This window comes from Anolis carolinensis, unplaced genomic scaffold (assembly GCF_035594765.1).
Source record: "Anolis carolinensis isolate JA03-04 unplaced genomic scaffold, rAnoCar3.1.pri scaffold_17, whole genome shotgun sequence".
NCBI lineage: Eukaryota > Metazoa > Chordata > Lepidosauria > Squamata > Dactyloidae > Anolis > Anolis carolinensis.
Window position 1 is genome coordinate 130438 of NW_026943827.1, and position 20908 is coordinate 151345.

The 20908-nt window shown below is 33.6% G+C and overlaps 1 protein-coding gene across 1 annotated transcript in view; it reads right to left on the minus strand.

The window, feature by feature from the left end:
* Positions 1–20908, minus strand: part of LOC134294603 (tetratricopeptide repeat protein 28-like) — a 103867-nt gene that overhangs the window by 14785 nt on the left and 68174 nt on the right. Inside the window, 5 exon segments of the mRNA XM_062966176.1 lie at positions 5616–5740; positions 9166–9826; positions 11329–11502; positions 15750–15924; positions 17659–17920. Of these exon segments, the coding sequence (XP_062822246.1) occupies positions 5616–5740; positions 9166–9826; positions 11329–11502; positions 15750–15924; positions 17659–17920 (1397 nt within the window).

Genomic DNA, 20908 nt, shown 5'->3' on the forward strand with positions numbered 1-20908 from the left:
AGGCCACTGGGGCCAGGGATCGGGTCCAGTGGATTCGCAGACGAAGGCGGAGAGGAGCGGGGGGTCCAGGAAGAGGAGGAGGATGTGCCGTACGACGAGGAAAGGCGAGATGAGGGGGCTACAGCTAGGCCAGTATGCGGATGGGCGGAAGAGCCGACAGCGGCGGCAGACTTCCAGGAGCCGCGCAGAATGACCACCGGAGTGGGGCGCGGCGTGTTCCAAGGAGCCGCCCGAGGAAACCTGATGCAACCCTTCCCCATGCCGCCCAGACAACATCAAAGGGCTGCAGAATGGATGCCTAGAAGGGAAGATCTCAAGCTGGAATATGGAGGGGAATCAGATGAACTGAACTTTTTTCTAATTAGCATTAGAGGATACATGGAAGACAACGCACACACATTTCCCTCCGAAGCAAGCAGGGTTCGAGCCATCGGCAACACACTAAAGCGAGGAGCGGCCAGCTGGTATGTGCAATTGCATGCCAGACACGACCCATGCCTGAGGTCAGTGCCCCGCTTCCTCGCCGCACTGGAAAACCGGTTCAGAGACCGGCTAGAGCAATTGAGGGCTCGAGACCAGCTGAAAGGAATAAAACAGAGGGACAAAACGGTGCCCGAGTACGCAGAGGAATTCCTCCACCTCGCGGAAAGGGTACCGGAGTGGTCTGAAGTAACCAAAGTGGAACTATTTAAAGAGGGACTACGCCCCGAGATTTTCAGCTGGGCCGCGCACAGAGACGACCCCGAGACGCTCCAGGGATGGATTCAACTAGCGGGGCGCGTCGAATCCACCCTGGCCCAAGTAAAGCGCTTCAGGAGCAGCAGCGGCCAGCAAAGACCGGTGGCGAGAGGTCGAGGAGAAACGAGGAAGCAAGAAAAACCCGGAGGGAGGCCGGGGATTCCCTCCAGAGGAGACGACAACAAACCTAAACCGGGATGCTTTGTATGTGGGAAGACGGGCCACCGAGCAGCAGAATGCTGGGCCCGGAAGGGGGAGCCGCCAAAAGCCCCAAAGCCCAAGCCAGCAACCGGGAGGCGTGCGGAGGAGGAGGTGCAGGCCCCAGAATCTTCGGAAAGATTGGTGAGTCGGGACAAACGCATGATAGTAGTACCAATTTGCCTCTCGGGGCTAGAAAATCGGGCCACCTGCAAGGCGTTTGTAGACTGCGGGTGTTCTAGGAACATTATAACCCCAGAATTAGCAGGAGCGCTGAAATGCCAGCAGATGGCACTTGACTCCCCAATTGCATTTTCGCAGCTAGATGGATCAGTCGCTGCTGGGGAAGTATCTACAAAGGAATTACGGGGAGTTCCATGCAAAATAGGCAAATGGGGAGGAAGAATATCCTTTGTGATAGCCCCTATTGCCACTTACCATGTAATATTGGGGATACCATGGCTCGAACAAGCAAATCCTGAAGTAGATTGGAGAGGAAAAAGCTTAGCATTTAAAGAACAGCAGATGCAATGGGAGATAAGCAAAATTGCAGAAGAGGAGGACGAGGAAGACGAAGCAGGGGAAATAGACCCACAGCTATTGCCACCTGAATACAGAGACTTTGCGGATGTTTTCAATCAGAAAGAGGCCAGTAAATTGCCTCCCAAAAGAAATATAGAAGTAGGGATTGAAATAACCCCAGGAGCAGACTTACCAAAACCAAAAGTGTATCCCATGTCTGTGCAAGAGAAGGAGGAATTGAGAAAATACATTGATAAAAACCTGGCTCGAGGCTTCATTAAGCCATCTAATTCTCCTCTCGGGGCTCCAGTGTTATTTAAGAGAAAGAAAGACAATTCCCTAAGATTGTGTATTGATTATCGAAATTTAAACGCAATTACCAAGGACAATAAATACCCTATGCCCTTAGTCAAGGATTTAATTACCGTATTGAAGAAAGGGAGCATATTTACTAAACTTGATTTAATTGAAGCGTATCATAAATTAAGGATCAAACCGGAGGATACTTGGAAAACCGCATTTTCCTGCGCATTCGGCCATTTTGAATACGAAATTTTGCCTTTCGGGTTAAAAAATGGAAGCGGCTGCTTTATGCAGCTTATAAATGAAATACTACACCCGTTATTGTACAGAGGGGTGTTCATATTCCTTGATGATATCTTGATCATTTCTGAAGATAAGGAAAAGCACGTAAAATTGGTCCGGGAAGTTTTGCAGAGACTAAGAGAAGCAAAGCTGTACGCAAAACTGTCCAAATGTGAATTTAATAAAACTCAAATTGACTTTCTGGGATATCGGATGTCTCCAGAAGGGTTAGCTATGGATCCAGCTAAAGTAGCAGATGTGAAAGAATGGGGAGTGCCTCAAACAAGGAGGCAATTACAATCATTTCTGGGGTTTGCAAATTTTTACAGACCCTTCATAAAAGGCTTTGCACAAATAACCGCACCCCTTACAGAACTTTTAAAAACAAAAGGGAAAGGGGAGACAGCAAAAGTGAAAGCTCCCGGCGCCAAACTGAGTTGGACGCCAGAATGCCAAAAGGCATTCGAGACCTTAAAAGAATGCTTCACTGAAGGACCCATCCTAAAACACCCTGATATCAGGAGCCCTTTCATAATCCATTGCGATGCCTCAGACTGTGCGTACGGGGCAGTGCTATTGCAAAAGGATCAAAATGGGAACTTAAAACCCTGTGGATATTTGTCACGGAAGTTCAGCGAAACTGAAAAAAGTTGGCCAATATGGGAAAAAGAGGCATTAGCCATATTAAAAGCCTTAGAATGCTGGCGACACTTCCTCGAAGGAAGCGGAATCCCATTCGAAATTTGGTCTGACCATAAGAACCTACAGTATTTAAAGTCTCCTAGAAAATTGTCCCCCAAACAAATCAGATGGGCGCAATACTTCAGCAGATTCGATTTCCAATTAAAGTTTTTTCAAGGGAAACAGAATGTCTTGGCAGATGCTCTTTCACGCATGCCTCAACACGAAGGCCTAACCACAGCAAAGGAGGGGACAATATTCTCTGACAAACAATGGGGCTTAGCTGTCAGGACAAGAGCACAAACCCAAAAGGAGGACACGGCTTTTGTCGAACTCGGCGGGGAAGATAACTGGGGAAATGAACTAAAACAGTCTTATAAAGGAGATCAATGGATCGCGTCCAACGCAGAAAAGGGGGACCAGAAGGGGGGATTTTGGTTTGTAAACAAGAAACTGTATATCCCAGCAATATTAAGGATTAAGATTCTGCATCGTTTTCACAACAACCAGAGCGCTGGTCATACAGGAATTACCAAAACAACAAAGGCAATAGCAAAACATTGTTGGTGGCCAGGAATGAGGAAGGACATAAAGAATCATGTTGTTCAATGTGATGATTGTGCCAGAAATAAATCGAGAGGAGGGAAGCCTATGGGATTGTTACAGACAGTAGCAGAACCTACCAGGCCTTGGGAATGTGTAGCTATGGACTTTGTGGGAGAACTGCCAGTCAGCAAAGGACATCGTTATATTTGGACAGTATTAGACCTGTTTTCTAAACAGGCCCACTTTATAGCACTGACGAAGCTACCATCGGCTGAGAAACTAGCTGAATTGTACATAAACCATATTTACAAATTACATGGATGTCCAAGTAGAGTAGTCAGTGACAGAGGAGTACAATTCACAGCAAAATTTTGGGAAAAATTCTTGGAAATGCTAGGAGCAGAAAGGAGTTTAAGTTCTGCTTTTCACCCCATGACAAACGGGGCGGTAGAACGTACTCAGCAAACGCTTGGGCAGTTCCTTCGAATGTACTCTAACATGAGACAAAATGACTGGTCTAGGTGGTTGGCGTTTGCGGAACTAGCCTTTAATTCAACTATACATTCAGCAACAAACAAAACCCCCTTTGAAGTAGTTTACGGGTATGAAATACAACCTTTACCCCAATTGCCGAGGTGGACAGAAAATGAAGGAACAGAGGCAGGGAAATGGAAAACGCAAATGATGGAATGTTGGAATCAAGTGACTGCTTCGTTAAAAGAAGCACACAAAAAGTATAAAACGTTCGCAGACAGAAAGAGGGTGGAAGGCGATAAATTAGATAAAGGAGATCTAGTGTGGTTAAGTACCCAAAACATCAAATTGGGGTTACCTTCAAGAAAACTGGGCCCCAAATATATTGGACCATTCAGAATACAGGGGGTTATCAATGAAGTGACTTTCCAATTGGCATTGCCAAAAAGTTTAGGGAAAATACACCCAGTCTTCCATCGCAGCTTGCTGAAAAAATATATGGGGACTTTAGACAAAATGGACCCATAGAGTTATTGTTTGATTTGTTTCAGGACTATGGTGAAAGAAGAACCGAAGAGGAGGACGAAGAAAACGGGGGCGCCATGTCATGCAGCCAGATCCCAGGGCTGAATTTCCAAGCCCTGAATCTGACTTCATAACATAAACATGCGAGCACCTGGCGGGAGAAGATAAAATGAGCCTGGGAACTCAGGGGTGAAAGTATAAACAATTATAATTGCTGTAGTGTGGGGGGGATAGAAACCTTGGTGGAAATGTGATCCCGAAGGTGGGGTTTGATGATGATATTTGCGTGTGATATTACGTTGCATCAGAAGTGATAAAATTAGATGTATGTAAACATTAGGTCATTCTCGACTTTTCCAAAGTCGTGTATTCTTCAATAAAGATTGTGTTTGAGAGCAGCTGTCTTTGATCTGCGTTCAGACTGGTCCTTTGAAGTAAGCCTGACATTTGTTTGTTCCCCAAGAAATCCTGTAAGTCTTCACGGGATCGGGACCAAATTAAGCCCAGATATTGATTATAATCTAAGTTAAAATTATTGGGGTCACTTAAGCCCAAACTCCACTCAGTTTAGTATTAGGACCCCAAAAACTAATCAATCTGTACATACATTTGTTTGTTCCCCAAAAAATCCTATAAGTCTTCACGGGATCGGGACCAAATTTGGTCCAGATATTGATTATAGTCTAAGTTAAAATTATTGGGGTCACTTGACCCCAAACTCCACTTGGTTTGGAATTAGGACCCCCAAAATGAATCAATCTGTACCTACATTTGTTTGTAGATGTATATTTGTTTGTACCACAAAGACTCCTATAAGTCTTTGTGGGATCGGGACCAAATTTGGTCCAGATATTGATTATAGTCTAAGTTAAAATTATTGGGGTCACTTGACCCCAAACTCCACTTGGTTTGAATAAGGACCCCAAAAATTAATCTATTTCTATGTATATTTATTTGTATTTGTATATTTGTTTGTACCACAAAGACTCCTATAAGTCTTTGTGGGATCGGGACCAGATTTGGTCCAGATATTGATTATAGTCTAAGTTAAAATTATTGGGGTCACTTGACCACAAACTCCACTTGGTTTGAATAAGGACCCCAAAAATTAATCTATTTGTATGTATATTTATTTGTATTTGTATATTTGTTTGTACCGCAAAAACTCCCATAAGTCGTTGAGGAATCGGGACCAAATTTGGTCCAGATATTGATTATGGTCTAAGTTAAAATTATTGGGGTCACTCGAGCCCAAATTCCACCGTGTTTGGGAGCAGGGCCCTCATTTATTTCGAGTCCTGCTTTGAGGCCACTCCACCCCAATGGCCACTTTCCCTCTTACTCACCAGGTGGAGGAGGACCCTCAGGGCGTCGCGGGCCCTGTCCGGGTGCTGCAGGATCTCCCTCAAGGCCTGGCCAATCAGGGACGAGGGGCTGCTCAGTTTCACGTCGCGCCCAATCAGGGTGAAGCCTGTCAACAACAAACAAACAAACAAACAAACAAACAACAATAAACAAAACAAGTCTATGGTTATATCCTCACATATCCCTTCATCTATCTATTCAATCAATCAATCAATCAATCTACAATTGATACCTATTTATCTATCCATCAGTTCATTTATTTGTATATTGGTGGGGTGGAGTGGCCACTCCACCCCTTTGGCCACTCTGCTCCCATCAATATATGTAATTATTATTCATTATTGCCTGCCCATCGTGCAGTCGGGTGGTTACTCTTCCTCATTTGGTCCTCCTCTGAACAGCCTTGATACCCTTGGCCACTTCACCCCTGCTGGGGGACACTCCACCTCCCACCAATACATTATTATTATCTATCTGGACTTCACCTCACACCTTTATTATTATTAATATTATTATTATTATTATCTGGACTGAACTACATTGTGTGGCTGGGTCCTTTACTGGAGGCCACTCTACCCACCGCTGGCCACTCCACCCCCACCAATATACTTTTATTATCTATCAGGACTGACTTGTCTATTGTGCAGTCAATCGGTTGGTCCCTTCCCTTCCTAGCCCCTTATGGAGGTCACTCCACCCCCCAGTATGGGCCACTCCACCCCAGCCAATATATTATCTATCGAGACTGACCTGCCCAATCTGGAGGTCACTCCACCCCCACCAAAATGGAGAGACAGATAATGTGTAGCCAGAAGGTGGAAATTGTGTGGAGGCCACTCCACCCCCGCTGCGGGCCACTCCACCCCATATACATATATATTAGATGATGATGATTATCTGGAGTGACATTCCCATTACATGGCAGGAAGATCGAAACAGTGTGGAGGCCACTCCACCCCCGCTGCGGGCCACTCCACCCCGTATACATATATATTAGATGATGATGATTATCTGGAGTGACATTCCCATTACATGGCAGGAAGATCGAAACAGTGTGGAGGCCACTCCACCCCTGCAGCGGGCCACTCCACCCCATATACATATATATTAGATGATGATGATTATCTGGAGTGACATTCCCATTACATGGCAGGAAGATCGAAACAGTGTGGAGGCCACTCCACCCCTGCAGCGGGCCACTCCACCCCATATACATATATATTAGATGATGATGATTATCTGGAGTGACATTCCCATTACATGGCAGGAAGATCGAAACAGTGTGGAGGCCACTCCACCCCCGCAGCGGGCCACTCCACCCCATATACATATATATTAGATGATGATGATTATCTGGAGTGACATTCCCATTACATGGCAGGAAGATCGAAACAGTGTGGAGGCCACTCCACCCCTGCAGCGGGCCACTCCACCCCATATACATATATATTAGATGATGATGATTATCTGGAGTGACATTCCCATTACATGGCAGGAAGATCGAAACAGTGTGGAGGCCACTCCACCCCTGCAGCGGGCCACTCCACCCCATATACATATATATTAGATGATGATGATTATCTGGAGTGACATTCTCATTACATGGCAGGAAGATCGAAACAGTGTGGAGGCCACTCCACCCCCGCAGCGGGCCACTCCACCCCATATACATATATATTAGATGATGATGATTATCTGGAGTGACATTCTCATTACATGGCAGGAAGATCGAAACAGTGTGGAGGCCACTCCACCCCCGCTGCGGGCCACTCCACCCCGTATACATATATATTAGATGATGACGATTATCTGGAGTGACATTCCCATTACATGGCAGGAAGATCGAAACAGTGTGGAGGCCACTCCACCCCCGCAGCGGGCCACTCCACCCCATATACATATATATTAGATGATGATGATTATCTGGAGTGACATTCTCATTACATGGCAGGAAGATCGAAACAGTGTGGAGGCCACTCCACCCCCGCAGCGGGCCACTCCACCCCATATACATATATATTAGATGATGATGATTATCTGGAGTGACATTCCCATTACATGGCAGGAAGATCGAAACAGTGTGGAGGCCACTCCACCCCCGCAGCGGGCCACTCCACCCCATATACATATATATTAGATGATGATGATTATCTGGAGTGACATTCTCATTACATGGCAGGAAGATCGAAACAGTGTGGAGGCCACTCCACCCCCGCTGCGGGCCACTCCACCCCGTATACATATATATTAGATGATGATGATTATCTGGAGTGACATTCCCATTACATGGCAGGAAGATCGAAACAGTGTGGAGGCCACTCCACCCCCGCAGCGGGCCACTCCACCCCATATACATATATATTAGATGATGATGATTATCTGGAGTGACATTCCCATTACATGGCAGGAAGATCAAAACAGTGTGGAGGCCACTCCACCCCCGCTGCGGGCCACTCCACCCCATATACATATATATTCGATGATGATGATTATCTGGAGTGACATTCCCATTACATGGCAGGAAGATCGAAACAGTGTGGAGGCCACTCCACCCCCGCTGCGGGCCACTCCACCCCATATACATATATATTCGATGATGATGATTATCTGGAGTGACATTCCCATTACATGGCAGGAAGATCGAAACAGTGTGGAGGCCACTCCACCCCCGCTGCGGGCCACTCCACCCCGTATACATATATATACATATATAATTAGATTATCATTATTATTATTATTATTATTATTATTATCTGGAGTTTCATTCCGATTACATGGCAGGAAGATCGAAACAGTGTGGAGGCCACTCCACCCCCGCTGCGGGCCACTCCACCCCATATACATATATATTCGATCATGATGATTATCTGGAGTGACATTCTCATTACATGGCAGGAAGATCGAAACAGTGTGGAGGCCACTCCACCCCCGCTGCGGGCCACTCCACCCCGTATACATATATATACATATATAATTAGATTATCATTATCATTATTATTATTATTATTATTATTATCTGGAGTGACATTCCCATTACATGGCAGGAAGATCGAAACAGTGTGGAGGCCACTCCACCCCCGCTGCGGGCCACTCCACCCCGTATACATATATATACATATATAATTAGATTATCATTATTATTATTATTATTATTATTATTATTATTATCTGGAGTGACATTCCCATTACATGGCAGGAAGATCGAAACAGTGTGGAGGCCACTCCACCCCCGCTGCGGGCCACTCCACCCCATATACATATATATTCGATGATGATGATTATCTGGAGTGACATTCCGATTACATGGCAGGAAGATCGAAACAGTGTGGAGGCCACTCCACCCCCGCTGCGGGCCACTCCACCCCGTATACATATATATACATATATAATTAGATTATCATTATTATTATTATTATTATTATTATTATCTGGAGTGACATTCTGATTACATGGCAGGAAGATCGAAACAGTGTGGAGGCCACTCCACCCCGGCCGTGGGCCACTCCACCCCATACACAGATAAACGATTACCTGCCCACTGTGCCGGGTGGTCGCTCCCCTTGGTCTGCCTCCGCTGGACGGCCTTGATGCCCTCGACCAGGGCGGCGCTGACGGCCACTCCACCCCCTCCTCCTCCTCCGCGGGCCACTCCACCCCCGGCCAGGGCCCCGTAGAATCCGGCGGCGAAGGCGGCGGAGGCCTCGGCGGGGACGGGCCAGAGCTGGACGAGGACGCACTGGGCCCCGGCGGCCAGGAAGGCCCGGCTGAGGGCGACCAGCCCGTCGGCGGTCAGTTGTCCGGCGGGCGACTCCGGCCAGCAGCCCAGCACCACCAGCTTGGCCCGCAGCCTCAGCGCCAGGACGTCGGCCGCCGTCAGCAGGAAGTCGTGCGTCGGGACCTCGCCCTCGGCGCCCTCCCCGCCCTCCGGGGCCAGGACAACGGCGGAGAGTTTCCAAGATACGTGAGTCGCAAAGTGGAGGCACTCGGCGGCGGGCATGGCGGCCGTGACGCGCTCCTTCGTGGCGGCCGCGCCGGTCAGCGCCGGGCAGCCCAGGGTCTCGGCCACGGTCAGCGCCTCCGACTCGGCCGCCGGCATTGGGCCCCACAGCCACTGCGACCGCACGGACGGCGGGAGGGACGGATTGGCCACCACCAGCGCAGACGATGGGGAGCACGGCGGTGGGGTCGCCTTCTGCGGGAAAGAAAGAGGGAGATTGAGTCTTTCTCGGGGTCCCTATCCCAAACCGAGTGGGCTATCTACTCCAAAGAGCCCAATAATTTTAATTTGGACTATAAACAATCTATGGGTCAAATTTGGTCCTGATCCTTTAAAGACTTATAGGATTTTTTGGGGTACAAACAAATTTACGTACAAAGGGATTCATGAGGGTTCTAATTCGAAATCAGGTGAAATTCGGACTTAAGTGACCCCAATAATTTTAATTTAGACTATAAACAATCTATGGGTCAAATTTGGTCGCGATCCTTTAAAGATTTATAGGATTTTTTGGGGTACAAACAAATTTACGTACAAAGGGATTCACGAGGGTTGTAATTCCAAATCAGGTGGAGTTCGGACTTAAGTGACCCCAATAATTTTAATTTAGACTATAGACAATATATAGACCAAATTTGGTCCCGATCCTTTAAAGACTTGTAGGATTTTTGGGGGTACAAACAAATTTACTTACAGATCCAGTCATTTTGGGGAGATTTAGTCATTTTCGGGGTCCCTATCCCAAACCGAGTGGGCTATCTACGCCAAAGACCCCAATAATTTTAATTTGGACTATAAACAATCTATGGGTCAAATTTGGTCCCGATCCTTTAAAGACTTATAGGATTTTTTGGGGTACAAACAAATTTCCGTACAAAGGGATTCACGAGGGTTCTAATTCCAAATCAGGTGGAGTTTGGACTTAAGTGACCCCAATAATTTTAATTTAGACTATAGACAATCTATGGGTCAAATTTGGTCCCGATCCTTTAAAGACATGTAGGATTTTTTGGGGTACAAACAAATTTACATACTGATCGAGTCATTTTGGGGAGAATAAGTCATTTTCGGGGTCCCTATCCCAAACCGAGTGGGCTACCTACTCCAAAGACCCCAATAATTTTAATTTAGACTATAAACAATATACGGACCAAATTTGGTCCCGATCACTCAATGACTTATAGGAATTCTTGGGGAACAAACAAATATATGTACATATTTATTAATTTTTAGAGTCCTGATTCTAAATTGAGTAGACTTTGGACTTAAGTGACGCCAATAATTTTAATTCAGACTATAACAAATATATGGACCAAATTTGGTCCCGATAACTCAAAGACTTATAGGAATTTTTGGGGTACAAACAAACGTACAGATGGATTCATTTTTGGGATCTCAATCCTAAACGGAATGGAATTCAGGCCCGAAAGATGACTCAAATTTTAAGTTGGACGATACCGCATGTATGGATCAAATTTGGTCCCGATCCATTAAAGACTTATAGGAATTTTTGGGGTACAAACAAACGTACAGATGAATTCATTTTTGGGGTCTCAATCCTAAACGGAATGGAATTCAGGCCCGAAAGATGCCTCAAATTTTAAGTTGGACTATAACACATCCATGGACTGAATTGGGGAACAATGCGTCAAAGGTAAACAGGTGTTTTTGCGGAACAAACAAATAAACAAACTCACCTTGTTGTTGTTGGTAAGGGCGTGGATGGAGGGGACGGCGATGAGGGTGAAGCGCTCGTAGAGGAACTCGTTGGAAGCACTTCCTTTCAGGAGGGCAAAGGGCACCAGGAAGAGGTCGCCCTCCAGGACAAGGGTCAAGTGTCGCTGGAACTGACCGCAAGACGGCATCAGGCCCTGGACGATAAACAACAGGTAAACAACAACAACAACAATAAATAATAAATAATATTAAAATATAAAATAAAATAATGCTATGCTATAATAACATATCAATAATATCACAATATTATTATAATAGGATAATAAAATAATAATATGCGACGATAAAATTATAATATAAATATTATCTTATAATATGGTAATATTATAATAATACGCTATCATAAAATTATAATATAATGATATAAAATAGTAGATTATATTATTATATAATACTATAATATAATATAATACAATAGTTAATATTTAATACATTATATAATACTATAATATCATATAATAATACAATAGTTAATATTTAATACAATATATTGCTAAATAATAATAATATATTATTTAAATATTATACCATAATATCATATAATACAATATTATAATAATATGCTATAATAAAATTATATAATATAAAATAGTAGAATATATTATATTACTATGTAATACTATAATATAATATAATAATACAATAGTTAATATTTAATACAATATATTGCTAAATCATAATAATATATTATTTAAATATTATACCATAATATCATATAATACAATATTATAATAATATGCTATAATAAAATTATAATATAATGATATAAAATAGTAGATTATATTATTATATAATACTATAATATCATATAATAATACAATAGTTAATAGTTAATACAATATATTGCTAAATAATAATATTATTTAAATATTATACCATAATAATATTATTAGATTAACATAACAATATTATTATATTGTATTATATGATAATATGCTATAATAAAATTATATAATATAAAATAGTAGAATATATTATATTACTATATAATACTATAATATATAATATTACAATACAATAGTTAATAGTTAATAATAGTTAATACAATATATTGCTAAATAATAATAATATATTATTTAAATATTATACCATAATAATATCATATAATACAATATAATAATATGCTATAATAAAATTATAATATAATGATATAAAATAGTAGATTATATTATTATATAATACTATAATATAATATAATACAATAGTTAATATTTAATACATTATATAATACTATAATATCATATAATATAATAATACAATACTTAATAGTTAATAATACAATATATTGCTATATAATAATAATATATTATTTAAATATTATACCATAATAATATTATTATATTAACATAACAATATTATTATATTGTATTATATGATAATGCTATAATAAAATTATATAATATAAAATAGTAGAATATATTATATTACTATATAATACTATAATATATAATATTACAATACAATAGTTAATAGTTAATAATAGTTAATACAATATATTGCTAAATAATAATAATATATTATTTAAATATTATACCATAATAATATCATATAATACAATATAATAATACGCTATAATAAAATTATATAATATAAAATAGTAGAATATATTATATTACTATGTAATACTATAATATAATATAATAATACAATAGTTAATATTTAATACAATATATTGCTAAATAATAATAATATATTATTATTATTATTATATATTATTATATTATAATATATTATTATTATTAATAATATATTATTTAAACATTATAACATAATAATATCATATAATACAATATAATAATATGCTATAATAAAATTATATAATATAAAATAGTAGAATATATTATATTACTATATAATAATATCATATAATATAATAATACAATAGTTAATAATAGTTAATACAATATATTTCTATATAATAATAATAAATTATTTAAATATTATACAAATTATTATATTATATAATTTACATTATTGTAATATTATATAATAATACAATAGTTAATATATAATACAATATATTGCTAAATAATAATAATATATTATTTAAATATTATACCATAATAATATCATATAATACAATATAACAATATGCTATAATAAAATTATATAATATAAAATAGTAGAATATATTATATTACTATATAATAATATAATATAATATAATAATACAATAGTTAATAATAGTTAATACAATATATTTCTATATAATAATAATAAATTATTTAAATATTATACAAATTATTATATTATATAATTTACATTATTGTAATATTATATAATAATACAATAGTTAATATTTAATACAATATATTGCTAAATAATAATAATATATTATTTAAATATTATACCATAATAATATCATATAATACAATATAATAATATGCTATAATAAAATTATATAATATAAAATAGTAGAATATATTATATTACTATATAATAATATCATATAATATAATAATACAATAGTTAATAGTTAATAATAGTTAATACAATATATTTCTATATAATAATAATAAATTATTTAAATATTATACAAATTATTATATTATATAATTTACATTATTGTAATATTAAATATTATATTTTATTATTATATTATTATGTAATATACTGTATTTAAATATTATACAAATTATTATATTATACTATATAGCATATATATTATATTATTACATAATTATCATAATAAAATAATAAAGAGATAATATATTATAATAACATATAATATATTATTTGATATTACTATATTATTATTACATTATATTATTACATAATTATAGCATATATATTATATTATTACATAATTATCATAATAAAATAATAAAGAGATAATATATTATAATAACATATAATATATTATTATTATTATTACATTATATTATTACATAATTATAGCATATATATTATATTATTACATAATTATCATAATAAAATAATAAAGAGATAATATATTACAATAACATATAATATATTATTTGATATTACTATATTATTATTACATTATATTATTACATAATTATAGCATATATATTATATTATTACATAATTATCATAATAAATTAATAAAGAGATAATATATTATAATAACATATAATATATTATTTGATATTACTATATTATTACATAATTATAGCACATATATTATATTATTACATAATTATCATAATAAAATAATAAAGAGATAATATATTATAATAACATAAAATACATTATTTGATATTACTATATTATTATTACATAATTATAGCATATATATTATATTATTACATAATTATCATAATAAAATAATAAAGAGATAATATATTACAATAACATATAATATATTATTTGATATTACTATATTATTATTACATTATATTATTACATTATAGCATATATATTATATTATTACATAATTATCATAATAAAATAATAAAGAGATAATATATTACAATAACATATAATATATTATTTGATATTACTATATTATTATTACATTATATTATTACATAATTATAGCATATATATTATATTATTACATAATTATCATAATAAAATAATAAAGAGATAATATATTATAATACATTATATTATTACATAATTATAGCATATATATTATATTATTACATAATTATCATAATAAAGAGATAATATATTATAATAACATATATTATTTGATATTACTATATTATCATATTACTGGTATATTTAATATATATAATAATAGTTATATAATAATAATATAAAAATAATATACCATAATAATATAATATAAAATATAATAATATTATTATAATTAATATTAATAATAATATTAATAATATATATGTATAATATAATAATGTAACAATAATCAATATCAATATATTATTTTGTATTATATAATATTAATATAAATATAATAATAATAATAATATAAAAATGATATACCATAATATATCATATTATAATAATATAATATTAATTTTATATTGATAATAAGATATCACTGAATTATTACCAATATTATGAATTACTATATTATTGTACTCTATTATTATATTATATAATTTATATTATTAATATTATTTTAATATTTTATTATATGTATAATATAATATATATATATAATAATGTAACAATAATCAATATTATCAATATATTATTTTATATTATATAATATTAATATAAATATAATAATGATGATAATAAATATAATAATATAAAAATAATATTCCATAATATATCGTATTATAATAATATAATATTATATAACTATTATTGTTATGTTATTATATACTATTATGTTATATTATATTATATATTATGTTCTTATTATTATATTATTATTATATTATTATTATATTATTATTATATTATTATTATATCCTGATCCTAGGGTGATGATTGGCAGACGTACCCCTTCCATGGGGGCGATGAGGAGATCATAGAGAGCGCGGAGGGGCGGGACCTTGGGGCCAGACGGGTTCCTGCGGGGCAGAGAGGAAGTTCCCGCCCCTTCCTTTGACGGACAGACGGGGCTGCTGCTGTTGCTGCTGCTGCTGCTGCAAAGGCTGCTCAGGCTCTGGCCATTCCTGCAGGAAAACAATTAATAATAATAATAATAATACAATTAAAAAATACAAAATATTATCTATAATAACAGTAAAATAATAAAAATATATTACAACATAATTACAAAATAATAATCATGATAATACAAAATATTATCTATAATAAAATAATAAAACTATGATAATATTACAACATAATTACAAAACAATAATACAATAATAATAATACAATAATAATCATAGAAAATATTTTCTATAATAATAAAATAATAACAATATAATAATATTACAACATAATAATTACAAAATAATAATAATATAATATTACAAAATAATAATACAATAAAAATAATACAAAATATTATCTATAATAACAGTAAAATAATAAAAATATATTACAACATAATTACAAAATAATAATCATGATAATACAAAATATTATCTATAATAAAATAATAAAACTATGATAATATTACAACATTACAAAATAATAATACAATAATAATAAAATATTATCTATAATAATAAAATAATAAAAATAAATACTACAAAATAATAATACAATAAAAATAATACAAAAAATATATAATAAAAATAAAGTAATAAAAATATATTACAACATAATTACAAAATAATAATCATGATAATACAAAATATTATCTATAATAAAATAATAAAACTAAGATAATATTACATCATAATTACAAAATAATAATAATACAATAATAATCATAGAAAATATTTTCTATAATAATAAAATAATAATATAATAATATTACAACATAATAATTACAAAATAATAATAACACAATAATAATCCAAAAATAATAATCATAGAAAATATTATCTATAATAATAAAATAATAAAAATATAATATTACAAAATAATAATACAATAAAAATAATACAAAAAATATATAATAAAAATAAAATAATAAAAATATATTACAACATAATTACAAAATAATAATAATGATAATACAAAATATTATCTATAATAAAATAATAAAACTAAGATAATATTACAACATAATTACAAAATAATAATAATAATACAAAATATTATCTATAATAAAATAATAAAACTATAATAATATTACATCATAATTACAAAATAATAATACAATAATAATAATACAATAATAATCATAGAAAACATTTTCTATAATAATAAAATAATAACAATATAATAATATTACAACATAATAAAGACACAATAATAATACAAAAATAATAATCATAGAAAATATTACAATAATAATCATAGAAAATATTTTCTATAATAATAAAATAATAACAATAAAATAATATTACAACATAATAATTACAAAATAATAATACAATAATAATAATACAAAAATAATAATCATAGAAAATATTATCTATAATAATATAATAATAAAAATATAATATTACAAAATAGTAATACAATAACAAGAATACAAAATATAATCTATAATAAAAATAAAATAACAAAAATAAAATAATAATAATTACAAAATAATATAATAATAATAATAATAAATATAAAAATAAAAATATGACATAATTGGTTAGTTTAATAATACAAAATAATGATTTAATAATACAAAACAAATATATAACAATACCATATTATAATAATAACCTCAAAATAATATAATAAAATTAACAATGTAATTATTAATAATTTAACAAAACTAATAATAATAATAATAATATTAATAATAATAATATAAGGTAATTATATAAGGAAAATAATTTTACTGATCTGACCTGTTGAGGAGGTTGTTCCGGCTGACCATCTGGAGGAAGTCATTGGGGTCGGAGGTCGCCATCGGGGTGGAAGGTCGGCTGCCCATTTCCGACTCGCTCTCTGTATCGACTGACCGCTGCGCGAAGGACGGTCTGGCGTCCACTCCGAGTTCCTTCCGGGCGCCGGCGATGAGCTGCTCCAACGTGGAGGAGGAAGGGGCGCGGCCTTCCGGAAGCTCCTCCCCTTCCTCCTCCAGGAAGCAGGCGTTGAACTTCAGGATCCCTGAACCAAAAAAAGGCACAAGATCGAATAATTTCTGGGGTCCCGATCCCAAACAGAGTGGAGTTTGGACTTAAGTGACCCCAATAATTTTAATTTAGACCATAATCAATATCTGGACCAAATTTGGTCCCGATCCGTTAAAGATATATAGGGGTTATTGCGGAACAAACAAATATACGTACAGATTAATTCGTATTTAAGGTCTGAATTTGAAACCAAGTGGATTTTGGATTTATGTGACCCCAATAATTTTAATTTAGACTATAATCAATATCTGGACCAAATTTGGTCCCGGTCCTTTAAAGATATATAGGGGTTATTGCGGAACAAACAAATATATGTAAATTCATTCGTATTTAAGGTCTGAATTTGAAACCAAGTGGATTTTGGATTTATGTGACCCCAATAATTTTAATTTAGACTATAATCAATAACTGGACCAAATTTGGTCCCGGTCCTTTAAAGATATATATGGGTTAGTGTGGAACAAACAAATATATGTACAGATGCATTTGTATTTAGGGTCTTAATTTGAAATCAAGTGGATTTTGGATTTATGTGACCCCCAATAATTTTAATTTAGACTATAATCAATATCTGTGTGAGGGCAATTGGAAAAATATAATATTAATTTTCTAATTAAGATGAAAATTAAAGATTCTAATTTACCTTGGTTCAAAAGATGCTGAAAAGCTGTGTTCTGTATATTTCCACAAGGAATATACCTATCGATTTCTCCCCTTGGCATAGTAGAATGTTTACTTTGTTTGTTGATTCTGCTTCTGTTTACAGAAGTACCTAGGTCAAACTGGCAGGGTATGATGAACTGGATGAGTCAATATATCGATCGGGATGTGTAAATACATCTCAGGACATTTAATTGATGCAGTATAATAATAATAATGATAATACAAAATATTATCTATAATAAAATAATGTTTACTTTGTAATAAAATAATGTTTACTTTGTTTGTTGATTCTGCTTCTGTTTACAGAAGTACCTAGGTCAAACTGGCAGGGTATGATGAACTGGATGAGTCAATATATCGATCGGGATGTGTAAATACATCTCAGGACATTTAATTGATGCAGTATAATAATAATAATGATAATACAAAATATTATCTATAATAAAATAATGTTTACTTTGTAATAAAATAATGTTTACTTTGTTTGTTGATTCTGCTTCTGTTTACAGAAGTACCTAGGTCAAACTGGCAGGGTATGATGAACTGGATGAGTCAATATATTGATCGGGATGTGTAAATACATCTCAGGACATTTAATTGATGCAGTATAATAGTAATAATGATAATACAAAATATTATCTATAATAAAATAATGTTTACTTTGTAATAAAATAATGTTTACTTTGTTTGTTGATTCTGCTTCTGTTTACAGAAGTACCTAGGTCAAACTGGCAGGGTATGATGAACTGGATGAGTCAATATATCGATCGGGATGTGTAAATACATCTCAGGACATTTAATTGATGCAGTATAATAATAATAATGATAATACAAAATATTATCTATAATAAAATAATGTTTACTTTGTAATAAAATAATGTTTACTTTGTTTGTTGATTCTGCTTCTGTTTACAGAAGTACCTAGGTCAAACTGGCAGGGTATGATGAACTGGATGAGTCAATATATCGATCGGGATGTGTAAATACATCTCAGGACATTTAATTGATGCAGTATAATAATAATAATGATAATACAAAATATTATCTATAATAAAATAATGTTTACTTTGTAATAAAATAATGTTTACTTTGTTTGTTGATTCTGCTTCTGTTTACAGAAGTACCTAGGTCAAACTGGCAGGGTATGATGAACTGGATGAGTCAATATATCGATCGGGATGTGTAAATACATCTCAGGACATTTAATTGATGCAGTATAATAATAATAATGATAATACAAAATATTATCTATAATAAAATAATGTTTACTTTGTAATAAAATAATGTTTACTTTGTTTGTTGATTCTGCTTCTGTTTACAGAAGTACCTTGGTCAAACTGGCAGGGTATGATGAACTGGATGAGTCAATATATCGATCGGGATGTGTAAATACATCTCAGGACATTTAATTGATGCAGTATAATAATAATAATGATAATACAAAATATTATGTATAATAAAATAATGTTTACTTTGTCATAAAATAATGTTTACTTTGTTTGTTGATTCTGCTTCTGTTTACAGAAGTACCTTGGTCAAACTGGCAGGGTATGATGAACTGGATGAGTCAATATATCGATCGGGATGTGTAAATACATCTCAGGACATTTAATTGATGCAGTATAATAATAATAATGATAATACAAAATATTATGTATAATAAAATAATGTTTACTTTGTCATAAAATAATGTTTACTTTGTTTGTTGATTCTGCTTCTGTTTACAGAAGTACCTTGGTCAAACTGGCAGGGTATGATGAACTGGATGAGTCAATATATCGATCGGGATGTGTAAATACATCTCAGGACATTTAATTGATGCAGTATAATAATAATAATGATAATACAAAATATTATCTATAATAAAATAATAAAACTATAATGTGTAAATACATCTCAGGACATTTAATTGATGCAGTATAATAATAATAATGATAATACAAAATATTATCTATAATAAAATAATAAAACTATAATGTGTAAATACATCTCAGGACATTTAATTGATGCAGTATAATAATAATAATGATAATACAAAATATTATCTATAATAAAATAATAAAACTATAATGTGTAAATACATCTCAGGACATTTAATTGATGCAGTATTAGAGCGCCATCTTACGGAAACTACGTGTAAATAGCAGGCATTTTAGAAGAACTTATTTTGAATTATATTTTTTAGTTTTACTTAGAAAAATACATTACATTTAACATTAGGAAAACAATCAAGAACAGACACTAAGGAAGATCAGCTTAGTATTCATTGATTGATTATAGCTTTAGTAAGAATACATAT